Below are 21,248 nucleotides of genomic sequence, written 5' to 3'. Positions count from 1 at the left end.
TTGCCTCAATTCTGCAACCAGTCGGGCTTCAATGTAACCGCGTACGGCAGCAGGCAGACAGGTAGCGTCGCAATTTTTTGTTTTGCATGAAGCATACATAGCCAATTGCTTTACTACAGATATCATTTACAAAGAGTAAACTATATCGCATATATAAGCTACACCTGTATGGCCAAGTGTTTGTTTGTGTGCGTGTATCCGTTCTCAAATGTAAACCCCAGCTAATGCAAATGATAAATTATCGACATAGATAGTTTTGTTTTTCGTCTAATTCTGTGTTTTTAATTTGAAACTATGTTGGCTGTTCAGAGGAAAAACAACAATTTCTGAAGGACCTCAATCATTATTTTGTAAGACAAAACCTGTAGGCTAATCAGTTCTGTGTGTAGGCTATTTGTAAAAGTGTGTGTGTTGTGTTTTGTGTTGTGTGTGTGTGTGTGTGTGTGTGTGTGTGTGTGTGTGTGTCTGTGTGTGTGTAAGGTAAAGAGACGGAGTAGGAGAGAATGAGATGTATACACAGGCATGTAAATGTACAGGGGATTTTAACATGCACCCAGTAATAGCTAATTTATATACACAGTGCTGCGCAGGCATCCTATTACCATAGTGCCTGAGGCTGCAATCACTCTCCCAGAGCTCTGCACCGCGCTGCTCTGCCCGGCTCACTCAAGCACAGACCTCAGCAGCGATTGATTGCTTTGCTGGGATTCAGAAAGCCTTTTCTCTGCCAAACCAGGCTGAGGCTGGCGTGTGCCGATGAGGGCTCAGAGCCAGCCAGAGAGCGAAGGTGTTAACACAGAGGGAGGGGGAGGTGAGGCCGAGGGCTGACAGGCAAGCCATGAAGCCAATCACAGACTGTAAAGGAGAGGTGAGTGGGCGGGCTCTGACCTTCCAGCTGAGCAGGCGACTGGGCGGGTGGCTGCGGGAAGGAGGGAGGGCGGTGTGAGGGAGGGAGGCTTGCTGCAGCCCAGCACTCTCTCATCCAGGCACACCATTCTCCTCTCAGCATCTGTGGAAGAAGGTGATGCTTGCTCCGTACGCCTATAGTATGCTGCTCCCTGCTCGCCGCTAAGACTCAGGCAGTAATAGTAAGAGAGGCAGAGTGAGAAAAATAAGGAGACAGTGTCAGAGAGTAAGAGAGAGTAGGGGATTTTCTTTGCTGAGGCGTTGCTGTAGCTGTTGTGTGAGGAGAGAGAGAGCGTGAGACAACGGCCGGCATCTCCCAAATGGAGTGGAATGGGTTTAAGATGGTAAGGAAAGAAGGCTACAGGCAGCCTGCCACTATAATCCACTGTACATTGTTAACCATTGTTTCATTTTGGGCAGCCTACAATGGCTAGAGCAGGTTGTAGATATACTATCACCCACAGTTAGTATGTAATACTCTTTCAGTACAGGCACTGCAGTGATACTATTCAACTATTTGTTGTGCAGAATGTTAAGTGTCTTCATACAGGGTAGAAGGATACAGCCGGGGTTAGACTGATGAGGTTTGAGGGCAGGATGAGAAACAGAGGGAGATAGATGGAGGGACGGAGCCAGATATCATGCTAATGGAAGAGGTGTAGAGGTAAGGAAGGATGGGGAGGGGAAAGGAGCAGAGGGGAGGGAGGGATGGGTTAAATCGGGGAACAGCACCCATTTTATGTTGAAGCCAGGGCTATAGGTGTCCCCCCCTTTTCCTGCCTTTGCACCACTCTGAAATATTTACCCGCGTATATTACTGCAGCAGAGAAGGAATGCACATTGTTGATGTTAAATGTACTGTAAGATAGTAGGGAAACCAGACTTTTGTGGATTTTTTTATTCATATATGCAAATTATATGAGTTGACATGTTATCTGTCATGCTGCTCTTGTCCACAGTGTGAGTTTGTGTTGTCCATAAGTTGTGCCAGAGCTGGAGAAAGATGGAGTAGGTGGGTTGGAGTTACATGCATGCCTGGATTATAGCAGAAGTTTTAAACCCATTGCTCATATGAGAGTGTGTGTGTGTGTGTGCGTGTGTGTGTGTGTGTGTGTGTGTGTGTGTGAATATGACTGTGTATTCTCAATTATGTGTCTGACTGTGTGAGTAGGTGTCGACACGAGAGAAATTATAATAAACTATAAGTAATCTGCTTTGCTCAGCTTCCTGAGACTCACTTTAACTTTGCATACATTTATCCATTCATCCATCACAACAAGGCAATAGAGTGAGAGATCGGCTAACAAAACTTGCGGCCATGGTTTTTCCTCCTGTCGGTTTCACCTGTCATATAAGACAGAGTTTTAATTTGTTGCCGATACTGCGTCACAACTATAGAGTCAATACCATTATCCATCTGTTTTCAAAATCTTAACCATCCACCAAGTGGACTGACTCACTTTTGTATTTGCACGAAGAACAGTGGACATCATTCATTTGTCGGCAAGTAAATGTTTGATTGTTTGCATGCTGGCTTCTTTTCATTGGATGCAATCAAAATGCTAATTGAAATGAAGGCGACTCCCCTATTTGGTGCTAGTGGTATGCCGTCTCTCTGGAGCCTCACGGCTAGCAGCCTAGTGTATGTGCATAGATGGAGGGGCTGACAGTGTGAGAAGACAGGCTTGAATGCAGAGAAATTGTGTTTATTGTTTATACCGTATATACAGATAGGGTTAGTATTATTATGTATAGAGGCTGAAAAACATGGACATGAGAGGAGAATGAAAAGGAACAGTGGCAGAGGGAGTGAAAAGGACGAATGTTCATCAGTATTGGAGGCATTAGATATGAGACTGCACCATTAAACCTCCTGATGGGAACCAGTGGGGATCTGGGCTGGAGACGGACCATCATTTCACTCACACACACACACACACACACACACACACACACACACACACACACACACACACACACACACACACACACACACACACAAAGATCCACACAAACATGAAGTGGCTCTATTACCCTCAGGCAGAACACCATGAGCTCCAAGGTTACACATCAATGCTAATAGGGTAAGGTGTGTGAGGAATTTATTAGCTACAGTGCACTGACCGAGTGTGTGCTTAGTGATTTAAATGTAACTGTAGGTCAGATAAATATAAGAAAAGGATATGTTCTTGGATATGTAGTCCTGGGGTGATTATAGGTCTGAGGAACAATGAAGATGAATCACAGACAACAAGTAAGAAATGATGGATGATGAGCTAACAAATGAAGTAAAAGTAAATATTACTTTGTCAATTAAATTACGTGGTAGCCTGTGATGTGTTTTGTGTTTTGTGTGTGTGTGTGTGTGTGTGTGTGTGTGTGTGTGCGTGCGTGTCAGTCAAAGGGGCGACTGACGTGTGTCCAGATGCAGAGTGACATGTTTAACTAGAGCCTGATTTAACACCAAGCAAATTGATAGAGTGTGTGTGAGAGAGAGAAGAAGTGGTTTAGACACAGGAACAATTGGCTACTAATCTTCGCTCCTGTGTTCCTATGAGGATTTTCCGGCCTCTGTTCTATTCTCAAACATTTGCTCTCTAGGATTTACTGTAGGTGTGTTTGTCTGTGTCATCATATATGTAGATGAAGAGATCTTTAACTGTTTTGCGTGGTGCTAGTAGAAATATAAATTCTTATTGATAAGGAACATGATAGAGGAATTTAAACTTAACCTGCAATTAAGTGCATAGATATTTGATGTATCTTAAACTGTTGCTTTTTTCTTCTAGTTTCTAACAACTCTAATCTTATAACATTTTGCTGCTGTAAAATAAATTGCTCAAAAAAGTAGATCGTCCATTGACCATTTGACACCTCTTGTGATAAACTTACAGCTAACAAACTGAGGCAGACCACCCAGACTAGTGCTCTTTTGAGATTTTCATCACAGAATAACGAAATTTAAGCATCCTGTTTTTACTTCCTTTAAGCTCATCTCCTGGGCCTAGTGTTCTTATTTGTGTGTAGAAAGAGTTTTCAAAATGGTGTATGGCTAATTTGATTGTTTGTGATGTGTGTTTTACTGAGCAGCAGAAAAACATCCATTTTGGTGGAGGTGAATAATGCATGCTGTGGGTTTGACTTGCTGTTTGTGGCTGGTTGTGCATTGTGTCTTGGCATGTAGTGTAGAGAATGTCTGACTTTTGTGGAATAGACTTGCCCCATGCAAGTCTACAGTAGGTAAATGCTAGCTAGGGCCGAGGGCCTTCAGTATTCTGAAGCTTTTTTAAAGATTTTTTTGGTGGCATTTTAGGCCTTTATTTGACAGCTTAGAGAAGGGGAATGACATGCAGCAAAGGGCCGGAGGTCGGAGTCAAACCCACGACCGCTGCGTCGAGGAGTAAACTTCTATATATGGGCGCCCGCTCTACCAGGTGACCTAAGCAGGCACCCAGAAGCTTTGTGTTTTGTGTGTCTAGTCATGGTTGTGCTGCAGTTAATGCTGTTTAATTTGTTTTTTCACATTCAGAGGTTGCACTGCAGTTCATCACATCCACAGTAATTAATGCTGAGATGTCAAATGTCACATTGTGTTTATGTTCGTAGTATAGTTGATGTATGTAGTTGTTAATTATTATGCATGTGGGTACACATACAGTTCATGTTTAGTGTGTGTGTGCATGTGTATCAGGTGTGTATCATACTGTACATGGCCCCTCTCTAGCTTCAGGTAAATGGCCAGCCCCAGTCAGGCGCATACAAAAGGATGGGTCGCAGCTGAGACTAATAGACATCAATCAGTCAGCTGTAATTACATGTTTCCTGCATTAACTTTGACCCCACTCAGTAATGAGGTTTAGAGTGGGGTACTTTAGACAGAGGTTATAGTGATATATGTTAGCCAGAGAAATAAGTCGAAGACATTTAGTTGGATTACATTTGTTTGGTAAGATCTCTCCGAGCACAACTGGGAAAGTCCTGCAAGGCCGTACAGAAGCTTTTCCCTCTTTATTTCTTCTTGAGTAAGTGGAAATTCACAACAGTATGATATTCAACTTGTTAAGTAAACCCCCCCCCCCCCCCCAACATTTTAATTTCCCTTGAAGGGCGTCAGGTCCTCCCTCGATGTGCAGTTATGCACACAATAATACAGTATTTAAACTAGTTTGTAAATTCATGCTAGAATCGAACACCTGCCAAAGTAAATTAGTAATACTCAGTTTTATGAAAGAAATTGAATTATTCTCATGCAAAATACAGATATATTGCATGACACTAATATGATGAAATCCATCTATAATTAAATGTGGTCAACTGCTGGTTAAAATATAGCTGCTATTACAAAGTAAAGATTTGATTAGTGTGTGACATGACACGACTAAGATAGAAGAAGTCAGTTCTCGTCTTGCCTTTACACTTGAGGTAAGAGGTTTTTCCATTGCTTTGGCATATTTTGTGCCAGTGCATTATGCAGTCTATCAGTATTTTGGTGGTACAGTGTCTGTATAAATATCATAAAATATTTTATTGTCTTTAAATGTCTTTTCCACTTTCCTTTAAACAAAAGCTGGATGGGAGCAGTTAATGAGCCAAAAGCCTGTTTGAATAAGAAGCTGCTGTAACAATCTCTGTCCCAATTAGCACGCTTTGGTTTTTAAAATGTTCCTTTTGTGTGAAGCCTAAACACACATGAAGACTCACAAAACGGTCACGTTGAAAATTTAATAGGCTTCCACAGCGATTTCCTTCATTTATTTAAAATGTGTTTTTTTTTTCCCTCTCTTTTAAAAAAAAAAGAAGCTAGAAATCTGAGAGGCATGGCAAGGCATTCTGCTGTGAGGGGAACAGCATTCACAAATACTAGACCTAATTCCTTTGGCAGCAGCTCAAACTGCTACAGACAGACACATAATCAGCTGGGGAGTGTTAGCGCCTCAGCCCACTAGCAAACACAGGACCGAGCCCTTGTTGTGCATCGCTGCTTTTCAGAATAAATATCCCGATGGAAAATACAGTGGGAGGAAAGAGGTATTCATGTGTTTATAGCCCTTTGTTCAGTCAAAGATACAGAAGGAGAGAGGAACACTGGCTTTCTTAGCTACTTTACTGCTCATTCTTTCTCGATCCTCTCTCTCCCTCGACATCTCTTTCTCTCCTTTCCTTCCTCCCTCTCTTTCTCTCATCCTCCACTGTACTGTGTGTGTTTTGGTATTCATACAGATGTTTGGATTTGAGTGGCAGTTTCTCCTGAGGCTGTGCACAAGCGGCTGACTCGTCTCATCTGCATTTTGCATCCCAGGAAAAAAAAGAGAACAGAAAGCAGCGGAAAGCATCAGCAGGCAGACAGAGTGTGTGTGTGTGTGTGTGTGTGTGTGTGTGTGTGTGTGTGTGTGTGTGTGTACGTTGTCTGTTGTTTGGCTTTGGCAGCTTAACTGGCCCCAGCGCTGTTGCTGTGTGATGTTTAAAGGACGTTTCAAGGTCATGCTTTCGACAGTCCTCACCGCCTCTAACATATTAAACATTTATATATTTCTGTAGCCAGATGAATTATAGATTGAACATGCAACTGAACATGCTAGAAAATGGCGCCATTGTTGTTGGTAATAGACACATTAGGGCCTACAAACACAGCATTCCACACGACAGCCTCCAGCCTGCCTTATCTCATCAATAGCAACACTAACACAGGGACAAAAAAGGCTGATTGTGCTCTACGCAATATACTAAGACACTGAAAAATCCCACAGCGGGAGAAAAAGGGATGTAGAAAGTCCATCTGAAAGTCAGTTGTGGCCAATTGCTCATAAAGATCAGGACAACTGTACATAAAGATTACAATATTTAAGCTGACAGACTTCTTCTAAAAGGATATCTGTGCATGCTTTGCTAGGCTATCTCCTCATGATTTATTAAGAGAAAACGCAGGCAAGGAGGTAGATAAAACCTTACTATTTTCTCTTGTCAGTCATAGGTTTGGTTTGCCTTTTTGACGTAGCACATGTGAGACCAGAGATACCCAACCAGCTACACCTAGTGGCAGTTATCAGGTCACCGTTTGAGATAGTAATTATAATGTTTGTATAATGGCTAAGCCTAAAACTTAAAGCCACTGAGGGGCTGCTATACGGACTTAAACAAACAAACAAACAGTCTATGGCTAGTAAACTAGCTGACGCGCTCTCTTATAACTTACACTGCTCCGTAGCCTACTGTGGAAATCACTGACTCCAATAGTCATCGTTGCGTTTTGATGGTCATTTATTGATCACAATTCTTCACATCAAAGTGCAAGAATACATGTGTCCATCAAGCTCCATCAACAAACATTTCATCATCCTACGTGAGTGTTGCATTTTGATGCGGTCAAAAACTATTTGTGCTCCTCCGATTAACAGCACCCCCCTTACCTGTTGAAAGGTTCCTACCTAAATAGATGTCACTCACCAGCACACTAGTGACACCAGTGGACAATTTATGTCCTACACCCATAACACATGAAAAAATGGCTCTTACAGTAATTCTAAAATTGAAGGTGTTAGTCCCAACAGGAATATGGATTCTCACACAGTCAATGCATATTCCCTTCTAATTCTTCTAATTCTAATTCTCGACAGTAAGAGGAAGGAATGCTTTCCTTCCTCTAGTATAACAGTATACCTGAATGGAAATGGAGGGAATGGGATATACAATGCTTATCAAGACTGCGGCAGCAGGCATGAACAGCACCTGTCAAGTTGATATTAGGAGGTAAAGAGAGAAAAAGTCAGAAAGAGAGAGATAAAATGAAAGATAGATGTATGGTATCTCTTTGCTGCACGGCTCTCTGGCACATGCTGTCATACTTAAACACAGTTGCAGAATTTTTGATGGCAATCAGCCATCGCCTTCTATATGTTGCCTCCCTGGCACATGCTACAGTATACGCGCAAGGATAGTCTCCTGTGGGCATTTTCAATTACTCTGCACTGTATAGCAGTAGGGGGGATTAATCTGCTCGTTTGAATGCACGCCACACTTAATGGTGTAGCTGGTGTGCCGGCCCGGCGGGCCTCATCTGTCAGCTGTGCCGATATACATTTAGGTTTTTGTGTCTCACTCTCCTCTCTTCCTGCTGCAGTAGAAGCCATCTCTAAATTGCACGACTCTCACATCACGTTACACTGAGATTACATCTTCACAGAAGATGGGCTCACTATAAATTCTCAAGTCAAACTCCAAATTGATTGTGTAATGACTAGTACAAAGCAACGTTATAGCATTTGGAAAATGACTGAAATAGTTTAGCTATTGCAGTGATAGCATATTCAAAAAGCACAAAGAAATCGGTGCGTTTAATGTAGCTGAATATTCAACCCAGGCACCCAGACTTATAACTATCAAAAGAAACTATAAATAAAGTAATTATATATTTCATGTTGTCACTCAGAAAGAAGGTTGCCAATAGTTTTGCCAGAGGATAGTTATAAACATTTTAGCTTGTCTGTCTATCAGCGCCGTAACGTCCTATACATCTACATGTAGTTTCCACTTATTCATTGCCTCTATCAAACTGTTTACTTATTAAGACAGATGATGGACGGCTGTCCTTTTCCCTTGCAGCTATTTGATTATATGAGCTCCGGATCAGAGCTGAATCAATAACCAGATTAGTGAGGCACACACTGACATCCACTCAGCCACACCCTCCCACAGTCCCCAAGGCTGTTGAATGAATTCTCGGGTACAACGGTCAGTTTGTGTGTGATTTACACACACACATACACACACACACACACACACACACACACACACACACACACACACACACACACACACAGTCTGAGAAGCAGCTGATGGAGGAATCAGTGATTAGATTAGGAAGAGCTCTGCCTCTGCTCAGCAGCCGGGCACGTGTTCTTCTCTCTCCCTTGTTCTCAGTGTAAGTTCTGTGCTGTAGGTTTTGTTCTTATCATATACCTCAAGGCTGTTTATAGATTTTTAAATACCTGTTCAACAAAGCCAATATTACCCCTTCCAGCCTCCAACCAACTCCTACTGTGAATTACAGAAAATTGAGTTCAGTCAGAGGAGTTTACAAGTTTCTTATTCAGTTGCTCAGGGAGAATATTCTTAGAGACCCCTTTTTGGAAAGTTGCTTTATCCAGTTACCTTGTTCTTCAAGTCCTTTTCTTATACATACAACAAGTATGACTGCAGGCTTGAGCAAGTGAGAAATGTATTTTCTAGTTGGTTGCAATAGCATGACACTGCTGAATTGCTTATTTCTGACCTGATACTGTACATGCAGGTGGGCACAGTAACCGTGTATAGTTAGGTAGTTGAGTTGAGTGTGCATGATTTGTGCATGTTTGCATATGCTTGTTTACGATGTGCTGGTGTATTTTAGGGTATTTTGCTAAAGATAGGAGACAGCTTCACTAAAATGGCTCGTTGCCTGCACAGGTGCGTGGCTGCATTCACCTGCCAGCTACTTGTGGAGGTGGTGTCCTGGCTTATGACACATGGTGCTGACTCAGATGGATCAGCCTGCTTGCTCTCCCTGCCTCGCTGTCTGTTTCTACGTCCTCGATCCTCTGTCCCGGCCCAGCTAAAAGCAACTTCAGCTCAACACGGAAATGAGCACTGCACGGAAACACAACTTATTCCCTGAAATGCAAACGAGAGTAGTGCAGGTTTTTGTCATCGCAGTGCTGTAGATTCTGTTGCAGTGTCACTTATATTTATTCATTATTTTACAGTCACAGTAAAAGTAACCAGGTTAGATCTTAACATAGTCACGGCAAACATGATTTTTGTGTTATGAAAAAAGGAAGACAGAGTGAAAAAAGATGCGCCCTATTGGGATGGATTGGGAACCTTTTATGTCATGTTAAATAACAACAGCGATGTAGGCCTACTTTATGTTAGCAGGGTCCTTACTGTCTCTCCTGCTTCTTTTTTTTACCCCTTTTCACAATGTCTTTTGTGAGTACCATTCACAGAAACAAGGCTAATACTTACTGAATAGGCCCTACATGTTAGATAGCTATCATCTCCACTAAAAACTTTAACGACATTAATAACATTTAATTAAGAATTGAATCCCATGTAGGGGATGAGACGATGATTTAGCCTCTAATCCACCAAAATGTCCTAGCTCAGGGCTTTGACAGTGATCGCTCCTATCCGTCACACCCAGGGATTACAGCAGGACAGACAGCACTGCACAGCAGAGGTATCTTGCTGATTTGACTGAGCTGGGAACCGAGATGCTGGCTGCAGCAGCTAGAACTGGAACAAAGGCTGGCAAGCTGTTGATGGGGATTTTATTCTGTTCAAGAAGATTGTGGTTGGGATGATGGGGCTGTGTTGACTTGCAGCTGAGAATTGTATCGAGAAATCATGGTGAGGGGCATCAAGCGAGGGACTGTTCCTGGCACAGGGGTGAAACTAGTGGAACTCTGATGAGGACCTGAGAGGCCAGGCTTGGGCTGGGGCTGAGGGACAGGGACTTGGGCTGACAGGCAAGGCCAGGCCTTCAATTCCAAGGCCCTGTCCCCATGCTCCAGGCTTCAGCCAAACAGCTAGGCAGGTGTCCAGCTGATCTCACACCCCCACAAGGGAGGAACTGCAAAGCACCAGTCACTGGAGCTGCACAAATTGAAGTGCCATCTCCAGAGTCAAGATGCTCACCAATTTCCTGCATGCGTTGGTGCAGAGTTGGGATTCAGCCAGTGGACAAATGGCTCCAGTTCCGCCTACAGTTTGGCTGAGTAAAGGAGACTGTGGTGTGTGTGTGTGTGTGTGTGTGTGTGTGTGTGTGTGTGTGTGTGTGTGTGTGTGTGTGTGTGTGTGTGTGTGTGTGTGTGTGTGAGAGAGAGAGAGAGAGAGAGAGAGAGAGAGAGAGAAGGGAATGTGACTGTGCATGTATGGAGCATTGCAGGTCCTCAGTCATTGTCCTTGAAGGATGGTCTTTTGACTGCCCACAATGCAGCATGAAATAGTTTTTGAGAAAGGTTTTTAGATATAAATAATCAAGCCAAGTAAGTGTGAATAAAGTAGAACAAGTTACATCACTTCGATTATGAACATACTGCAAAATGCAGACTCTTAACTTTCAGAAAGAAGTGAAACTGATAGATGATCAGATATTTCACATTTGAAAAAAGAAATCTCTGCCAACAGACTCATCCTCTAATTGTCTGTGAAGTATAAATCTTGAGGTTATTATATAGATCCTGTCTGTCATACTCCTCGGCAATTGGCTGTATCCTGTCATCTCCTGACCTCTGACCTAACGCAAGTATCTGCCGATTGCCCATGGGCTGTGAGGGAGTGTGTGGGAAAGCTGCATCGATCTCACTGGAAGACTGAAACATCACAAAAGAGAAAGAAGTGAGAGGGGGAAAGAGTCAAGCCAAAGTTAAATGAAAAATTGCTTACGTACACGTCTCGCGCAGTCTGGAACATGTATTATTCCAAGTCACACAGAGAGAAAAGTGGTGGAGGAGGATAGAAGAAGAGAAGAATCCATTTGGTAAAGTAGATGCAGATCGATGAGACTGGAGGCAGGCAGACCAGAGTGCAACAGAGAAGGTGTGTGTGTGTGTGTGTGTGTGTGTGTGTGTGTGTGTGTGTGTGTGTGTGTGTGTGTGTGTGTGTGTATTTCGAGTATCTGTGATGTGTCTCTATGTGATGTGTCTGTGTGTGCTTGCGTGCATGAAGCGTCCCAGATTACTCTCTCTGATTGATCCGGCCCAGCATCCGTCTGATCTGCAGGACATTTCAGAGCTCGGAAGACGCTGGTGGAGGTGGAGAGATGGCAAGAAAGAGAGAAGGCCAGGAAGAAAGGGAGAGGAGAGAGAAAAATAAAAATCAATAGCATAGTGTGCATTACAGGGAACTTGACTGGCCGAGAAGCTGAGATTGTAAAGTCGTATTAATCTCTTTGTGTCTCAGTCAGTTTAATCGAAACTCCAATTCAGTAACACTAACTCCAATTCAGTATCATTTTGGGGGACAGAGAAGGAGTTTCAGTCTGAGTTTAGCAGTATCTGGTGTGGTGGCTTTATGGTATGGGATGGGGACTCACGGCACAAATTGTCAGTATATTCGGATGTAATTATGTGTCTTAAAATATATATCTATCTATCTATCTATCTATCTATCTATCTATCTATCTATCTATCTATCAGTTAAATTATAATACGGTGATGTTTTCTATCAGATGATTTAACGTCATCCTATTTTCTCATTTAACAAGCCAAATAATTAAAACCAAATCAAAATAAGATGCATAAAGAAATCATTAATAATATCTTAAGCAAGATGGTGAGGCGATGTCTAACAAGTCAGATGGTTGCATGCTGGCTCCATTTTGTAGCTGCCAAGCAATGTGTCTATCAGTGGAGAAATCCTGTAGCATACTGCCTACTCTGCAGTCTCTACAGCCTCCATCTATCCTGGCCAAGTCAGGGTAAATTGATTGTCTAAGCTCTGTAAGAAAACGGGGAGGGAAGCCTGCACTAGGCCAGAAATATAAAGTGGTGGTTTTATTGTGTAAAAGCAGCAGGAATGATGAAGGTGAAAAGGACAGGAAAGGAAAACACAAACTACTTGGTCGTTTAAATTTGAGCTTGTACGATGAGTGACATAGGGCTGTGGAGAAGTGGACACAGAGATCAGCTTTGTGCATCTGTGCATAGTATGAAAGAAATACTTGTAAAAATAGATTCATATACAGTAAATCTAAAAGAAAGCAGCCTATGCCTTTGGTATTTTCGACTGTTAGAGAAAAACAAATGTTTACGCCCCTTCCTTGCTGTAGGCGAATAAGGCTCGTCCTATTTGACTGCAGTACCCAGACACCATTGGCTGGGAGCCCAAGGAGACAGGAAGCACTTTTGTGGCATCAAATATTAACAGCGTTATAGAGTGTATTGATTATATAATAAGTTTTCCCAGCATCTGAGCACCGACTGAAATGTATTCCCTGAATAATTGAAAATGTATCCATGAGCGGTTTTTCATCTCAGTGGTTGGTAAATGTAATTGCATTGCACCCATTCCAGAGATAAGATATTTGAGATTTTATCAGAAGACGAACATGTATATGTTCATGTGATAAACGCAACGACAGCGAGAATATGAAGAAAGATGAAACTGTGTGTGTGCCATGTGTGTGTTACGCCTGAGACTGTGTTTGTTTTATCGAATGGTTGAGCATTGAATACTGAGCACTGAGTTGTGCAGAGACTTCACTTCTGAGAAATGTAATATTCCTTTTTTTCCGACATTATGCTCTCACTGTGTGTTGGCTGTTGAAATGGAGACTCACATACATCTGCTTGCTGCTTCCATACATTTTTATCACCACATTTGAACATGCTACGATTACACTGCACTGTCTGCTTTCTGCGGTCACCATTCCCTTCCACCCCGACATAAAATGACGGCTTTGCAGAATGGGTGAAAAATGCTCTTGATGTTTCACCTCTGCCTAACATTTTCTTTTTTCAGGGAGGCTTTTCAACTTTACATTTAACAGCAGCCTATGTTGTCCTCTGTCCTCCTAATTAGAGTACCACTATACTGTACGTGGTGGCTCCAAACTGTACCTAGCGTGGGCACCTTAGCCCCAGGGCTGTAGCTATCCCTGGTGCTGAACACTTTTGGCTCTTACAGATGTACACCTTACTGGCTTTGGCACCCCTGCATGAGGTTGACCTAACTAAAGCTAAAAGTTTGACAATGTTAACATAAAAAACCCAATGCTTTTTACCAATTTGTCCTAGTCAGATTTACAAAGCATAAAGTGTTTTTATATTTGACACAGACGTTATTCAACGGTAACCCTCACTAGACTAAAACAAAGGTGGCTCAGCTTGATATTTCTATATGATCATCCCCAAAAAATCCCAATATTCACCATTACCAGTCAGCTAGTAGAAATAATATTTCCTGTTCTCTTTTCTACCCTGACCTCCATGGCCCCCTGTATCTTCTTTTGCCCATTCGAGCTGACAGTTCACTCTCATTTAGACCTCCATTATGCATTCCTGCTCAAGTTTACAAGACACATTGACAACAGAACATGTACAGACTCTCTCTCTCCTCCCCCACCTCTGTCTCTCTCTTTCTTTGAAGTATTGGAAGTGTCTTCCCCATTACTCAGCCCCTGCCTTTTCTTCCCCCTCCCATCTGATCCCCCACTCTGTCTCGTCATCTCTCTGAAGAAGTATATGAAGGCAGAGGTCATCCCTCCTCTCTTCCGCCTCTCCTGCTAAATTGGCTGCTTGTAGCATCCGTAGATACCTGCAGGCATTTAAGCCCCCTGCTCTGGAGAGCTAGTGAACAGACTTCCTGCTCATTTGTGGCATTTCTGTCTTTTCAACCACAGGCTTGTTTACCCAAAGGGAGCAGGAGGGGAGATTATAAACTCTGCCAAGGTCATTGCAGTCACCTCACCAATCTGCCAGCTTCAACACACACACATGCAATTTTATTCAATCTATTATGAAGGTCCTCAAATTATTAAAACAGAATGAAACAACTGAATAAATATTTACCTCCATTTCATTTTCAGCATGAAGAAATATTTCAACAACTGAGGTAATGCAGTTTTTTCAAATCTTAACCATCACCCCAATTTATTCTTTCCCAAAGGCAAAACACTTATCTTAACCAGTGATCCCAATCAAACACAAAACTCCTGAGCCACCCGTCTTTGTTTTAGTTTGACTGGTGCAAGGACTGTGAAGGTGTAGCTGTATTTTTGTAGTGATTTTCCTCATCACCCCAACCCCATCAACCAAATCCCACTACAACCCTAACCTTGTATAGTGAGTGTATAATGTTGACGGTGGGCTGTGCGTCCCTCCCTCCCTGTGCTCCGCTCCATAGGGGTCGACAGAGACACAGTGGCGTCAGGCAGAGCTCCCACAGCTCCAGGGCTGGGCAGAGAAGGGATTGCTGACACAGCCAAAGATGGTAAGGAGACTGTTACTGCTGCCAAATGGATGGCCCAGCCATTTTACACACCCATGAAGTAATATGATCTGATATTGTACTGTGTTTACATGAATACGCACTGGTTGGTGATGCTGCTGACTGAGACGGTTGGAACCAGAGCAGAGATTGATGGAGGGAGGAGAGGGGATTGCAAGGGTAGAGGAAGTTGTGCAGAGATGAGTGAAAAGCAATATTCAGCTGCTGACGTGTTCATCCATAGGATATATACGAGGAAGCCAATAAAAAAATGCTTATTTTTCAATTTATATGTACATATTGATGTTTTAGTATTCATACTACATCCGTTACAAATCAATCGTGCTGTTTAGCTTTCGTTAACACATGCAAAGCTTCACCTGTGGGCATTTTTGATGGACCTCTACTTCCTTGCAGACACTTGCTCACTACAATAATCTGCTCTTTCTCCTGTATTGAGCGCTCCAGCATTCATTAAAAATCCCAATGCAACCCATGCATTTTGCTTAATAGCAACTGTAGCTTCAGCATTGTTCCAGTCAAGCCAAATTGCTTTGTTATTCTTAGGATGCCAGTTTTAGGAATGACCATCAGGTATCTTTCAACTTACAAAAATAAGCCAATATTCTAAATTCTATCTAACACAAACTCTACACATTTGTATCATGTGTTTCCAACAACTGCACACCATCTACAAACTAGTGCTGACTCTGCTTGAGGCTGAGATCTTGAGAGGGCTGTGTGTTGTACCAACTCAGCAGGACACGCAGTGAGTTCTGTCCACAGCACTAGGCTTCTCAGTGGGAGAGCAGGGGCAGCCGAAGCGTTCACAACCAACAAGAAGTGGACTGCTGAGCAGCACAAATGCTGGTGGGCAGGGATAGGGAGAGGAATATAATTGGCCACCAGGACTCGGCAGGTCCCTGTTAATTAGAGGCAGCCATTTTGGTGGAAAAACTCCTCAGAAAACGTCCCATGGAGTTGAAAGTCTCTTTGACAGAATGGAACCCAGCAGGGAATGTAAACAGATTTAATAAGGCCCTCTCCAATCAACTGTGTTATGGCTAGATACTGTTCTCTCCTTTTCTCCGTCTACGCTCTCCCTCCCTCCCTCCCTCTCCCCCTCTGTCTGTCTCTGTATCTCTGTTGTGGTAGAGGAGTGAGTGAGTAGGAAAGGATACTGTCAAAAGAACAATTTGCATGCAGCTCTCATCTTGAGAGCTTTTAGACATCTCCCTGTCTGTTTGTTTTCTGTTGTGGGCTTGGGCCATTGTTCTGTCTGTGTGTGTGTGTGTGTGTGTGTGTGTGTGTGTGTGTGTGTGTGTGTGTGTGTGTGTGTGTGTGTGTGAGAGAGAGAGAGAGAGGATGGAAGCAGATTAAAGACTGACATTGTGTTGCTGCTGCTCCTAAACACTTAGATGGAGGAAAAGAAGAAAACTAGATAATGAGAAATAAAGCCTTTTTATTTTTTAAAGCTATTCCTAAAGCCAGAGAAAATTATGGATCCTTCAAGCCCCTGTATGCCATCCTATGACATTGTTGGTATAGGTATTTAGATGATATTCCCACTTTTACATAAGTAAAGACCACAGGCTTTCTTGGTGGTTCTGATCGTCTCATTAAAATGAACTGCACATTTTTGATGGTGCTGACAATATTATTTTATATTATATTAATATTTTGTGGTATTTGTATTGTAACTAAGAGTTATTTGTATGCCCGCTGTTCATTTATCATCATCCCTGCTTACCATTACACGCAGGTAGATAGATAGATAAAAGTAAATTGATTAAAGCCGAGAAGTACACGCATTGCAAATGTCTAAAATGGTTTCGAAAACTATTTCTGGACAAACTGGGAATTTTTTTAATTCTGCTTTGAGATATATTATTAGAACACAGGTCCAGTCTTTTGATAATCCAGAAATAGAGCGAAATATGTGCCGTTTCTCCTTTGCTAAAACCAGCCCTGCTTCCAAGTGCAGCCTGTCTCCGTGTCCTTAAGAATGGTTAAAAATAGACCGAGAGCTGAATGGTTGAACAGGGGAAAGGGAGAGATCTGAGTGAAGACTTTAAAAAATGAGATTGAATCAGATTAAAGAATAATTGCATCTTAATTTGGGTTGCAGCATGTTTGGTCATTACAGTACTTGTGCAGCATTGTGATGGAAACTTTTGAGTTCAACTCAACTGGAAAGGCCTTTTTCTATGGATTTTCATACATAGGATACAGGGACCACAAGATCTATTATCTGTGCAAGGGGACACTGCAGAACAGTGAAAAGATAATAAACCATGTAAACAAACATTCTGTCAACAGTGAGCTTGTTCTCCTGGTCTGCTTAAGCATGAGTCAAGAAAGAGTGACACGATGTATACCTTAACAGTGCATAAATGTAAAGTTTTATCTTCCCACCATTTAGTGATTAGATTTCGTCGTCTCCACTCTATCCATTTGCGAAACACTGACACTCCCCTCACACACACACTCACACATATATGCAACAAAAGCCATTAATTTGATCAAACAAATGCTTTTTTATGCAAATGAATAATTTCACATCACACATGGCTTTTGTTGGAGAATGATTTTCGCTCAGAATAAGCATTTGAATTAAATATGTACCAGAGTGCTCTGGTAGAAAAGTAAAGTGCAACCTACCTCCCTCCTCCTCCGACTTTTGACTCACTCCTTCTCACCTTTTTTTTTTCTGTTTTCTTACACCAAGCTCACAGTTCCTTTTTGAACACTTTGATCCTAAGATGCTCTGCAAAACCAAATAACAAAATGCAAACGTCTCTCTGTCACAGCAGCAGCATCAGCAGTCAAACAGTTAGCTGAAGGGATGCCCCTGTTGTTGCCCCCTCCCACAAACCTCAGCAGCTATCAGAGAAACATTTAGAGACACCTCTTACTGTCTTCATGAATATTTAGCTCTTTACCCTCTCTGTGTCTAGTGTTTGTTGTATTTCTCACTGTTTAGTGATGTGGCATGTTCTGTGTACAGTGTGTTCACTATATGTTTGTGATTCATATTAGGGTTCAGCAATAGCAATGTTTTGATGAAATGTTAATGATGCATCATGATACAGAGATCATGCAGTTTGTTTTTCACCAATTAGATTATTTGGTGACAGTATGACTGCTCACAAATAAAAGAACTCCGTCATTCCTAAAGACTGCTTTTTCAGCCATTTTAGCATAATGTATAAGTATTTACTCTGCCTTAAATTAATAATAATAGTTGTAGGCAGAGTAAATGCCTTCAACTATTATTCAACTTTACTATGTTAAATGTAAAGTTGAAAATATTATTCATAATAATAGTTCATCACATTGATTCAAAAATCCTTCAAGTCTAATATTGCTAAAAAGCAGTCCTGCCCACTGATTTACAACATTGCAAACAACAACCCAAATCTGCCAAAATCTCTGATGGTTGACAAATTTCTGTCACCACATTTTATATATCGTCATGTTACCCAAACAATGTAAAAATGCATTTAGTAACTCTATTCCAAACTGAGACATTGTGAAATGTCATTGTCATTGTACTTCACTGTTACAGTATTTTAATCCCTGTCAGGTAGTATGGCAAGAAGTAATTGTATGGCAATTCCAAAACAGTGGCATACTGTGTGTGCAACACTTGTTTAAAACATTTCTAATGTGTGGAAATAGGCCTGTAAAAGTCATTTTCACCCAGACTCTTGATTTGACCTAATGCAACAAATGTCATGCTTTTTAGAATTTTCTTTTGAAAATAACCACTTTGTCAGAGTATTGTATGCCTTGCTGCATATTCAGTGTTCCAAATTTGCTAAATACAGTACAGAAGCCTTTACTAATCAATGCTATCTCTATCTATCTTCCTTCCTGCACTTTCGCTCTATGGTTCCTCTCCTCTCCCTCTTTCCTCCTCCTCTTTGCCCTGCTTCAGATCATCAGTAACATGGAGGCTCCAGTGACAAATGGCCCCAGCGGAGGAGGCACCACATCCAACGGACCGACCAACAACAGCCGCGGCTGCCCCTCGCCCATGCAGACTGGCCAATCAAATGACGACAGCAAGACCAACCTCATTGTCAACTACCTGCCCCAGAACATGACCCAGGAGGAGTTCCGCAGCCTGTTTGGTAGCATTGGCGAGATTGAGTCCTGCAAGCTGGTTCGCGACAAGATCACAGGTACAGAATGGAGACTGTTTACGTTGCACTTGTGATTCCTAAACTAAGAAAATAATCTGCTTAGCCCTCACATCATTTGAGGTGTATCCAAAAGGTTTTAAAAAGATATCAGACATACGAAGATATAAGATATCAGGATTTCTCAGCCCATACAGGAGCATGTAATTCACTGAAGTAAAAACCTGAGAATCACACTAAAGTGAAGTCAAAAGGCTTTCAATGACAATATGATAAGGATGATGATGAAATTAGGATATAATAGTACAGGCCCCAATTTTAACTGGTCTAATGACTGGACTTCCTATTTACGACAGCATCCTGCTTTTAAAGGATAATACTCAACAACCCACATATTTTTAAATTGTTGGTCATCTATATGTTAATTTATTTTGTGTTTTTTCCACAATCTTTTTGTCATATTTGCCTTTAAATAAACAGTAGATTGGTTAGAATAATAAGACAGACATGATGAAGCACACAGGTTACGTGACTGTTCACATATTGCTAAAAGATCAAAGGTAGACACGTTAAGATTTAGATACAATTTAGATACAAAATGAATAGATGTACACGTGTGTACATAAGCTCAAAGTCCAACACCATTCCAAGCAATTCATGTGTTTGAGAGGAGTCATTGCGTGTGTTGTCTTCTACAAGGAGAAATCCATCTCTGCCCTCTGTGTGTTCAAGCGCTGTTAGTCAGCAATGCAGCAAAGTGCCACATGTTCTCCAGAGGTGTTTAAATTAAGCAGCACTTCGCGATGCTAATCATGGCTGTAATCGGGGCGTAGTGGCTGTGTGGGTGGCCATACAGCAGATAGATCTGGTGGGTTGGGGTGGTGCGGCTCTGTGATAATGCTCCATAATGGCTTTCATTTTAGATCCTACTTACTGACACTCTTCTCCTGATAATCTCATTAAAGAGCACCAGGCTGGCAGGCAGTGTAGATCACCAAGCCATTCTCAGACAGCCGGCAAGGCGAGGAGAGTAAACACACACAGACACAGATATATACGTGAACATAATCACTGAATTAGATTTTCTGGAATAGATTAAGTAGAACCAAAAGGCCAATAGCGATGACAATTCTGACTGTAAACCAAAAATGGCCAATAGCTCAGCCATTCCTGCCTCCTTCTGTTCTTTCATTCTTTGAACCATATTCTGCAGCACTACAATTCCTCTCTAGGACTATTTTCCTCTTCCTCTGTAATGGGCCACAAAATGGAGCCTGAGAGTCAGATACACCAGGATAATGGAGGACGGTGCGTACAAAAATAACACTGGGATACCACATGCTATCATCATCACCATCACCAGGTTTTCTCTCGTCCCGATTTCCCCTTTAAGTGTGATTTGCCAAGCAGCAGTGAGGAACCAAGCAGGTACTTGGAGGGAGTTGAAAAAAAACAAACAGAATTGCTGTAAACCTGCTAGGTCCCTAAATGGGGAATGTTAGGGAGAGGTAGAAATGTTTCTTTGCTCACTTCTAAACCATTTTGGGTACTTCTCTGCTCTGCACTACAAGGTCTCTCTAATGATTTAGCATCAACACAAAAAGTTATAAATACATTCTGACCTCCCTCCATCTCCCCCTGTGGTGTATCTGTTTTGCTCTCCCATGGGTGCAATTTCCTCATGCAAACTTTTAAGCTAACAACGCACAGATCCCCTCTTCTAGCAGGCAATGCCAAGAGGCTGTATACTCTCAGTCATCAGTCATCCAAATCATTAACAGACTAAGCCAGGTTTGCGAGCAGGAGGGGTAAAGAGAAGGATGGTAGGAAGAGTAAAGACAACACAATTTTTTGAGGTTGATATATACACCTCAACCCTTTGTCTGTCATAAATATCTACACATGGATGTAAGAAAGATCAACTTCGACAGTTGAGGCCATATATTTAAATACATCGAGGCTTCAACATGAACATTCAAACTCAATTTTTCACAACTCTACATATTTCATGTTACCAGACAGTCAATAGGGTATCTACTTTATTTACCAGAACAGAATTTCAGTGGGTCAAAAGTTTAAAAGACACTTAGTAGTTTGTGAGATTCCTTTTAATTGTTTCACTTGAATTAGACACTTTGGGTAGCCTTCCACAAGCTTCTCACAATACTTTGACGGAATTTTGGCCCATTCCTCCTGACAGAATATGTTAGTCAGGTTTGTAGGCCATCATCG

The 21,248-nt window shown here is 42.0% G+C and overlaps 2 protein-coding genes across 9 annotated transcripts in view; one reads left to right on the top strand and one right to left on the bottom strand.

Annotated features, from left to right (window-relative positions):
* agbl4 (ATP/GTP binding protein-like 4) overlaps positions 1–21,248 on the bottom strand; it is a 461,627-nt gene that overhangs the window by 338,057 nt on the left and 102,322 nt on the right. The gene's annotated exons all lie outside the window — the stretch shown is intronic.
* The window catches only part of elavl4 (ELAV like neuron-specific RNA binding protein 4), an 85,164-nt gene that overhangs the window by 17,661 nt on the left and 46,255 nt on the right, over positions 1–21,248 (top strand). For 6 of the 7 annotated variants that reach the window (XM_031307357.2, XM_031307361.2, XM_031307360.2 and 3 more), the window contains 2 exons: positions 14,788–14,874; positions 18,812–19,058. In XM_031307357.2, the coding sequence (XP_031163217.1) occupies positions 14,788–14,874; positions 18,812–19,058 (334 nt within the window). Of the gene's footprint in view, positions 1–985; positions 1,251–14,787; positions 14,875–18,811; positions 19,059–21,248 lie in introns of those variants that run through there. The other variant, XM_031307362.2, reaches the window with a different exon arrangement.

This window comes from Sander lucioperca, chromosome 11 (genome assembly GCF_008315115.2).
Source record: "Sander lucioperca isolate FBNREF2018 chromosome 11, SLUC_FBN_1.2, whole genome shotgun sequence".
NCBI classification, from domain to species: Eukaryota; Metazoa; Chordata; class Actinopteri; order Perciformes; family Percidae; genus Sander; species Sander lucioperca.
Note: the sequence above shows the minus strand (reverse complement) of the source record. Positions and strands in the feature narration are given on the sequence as shown.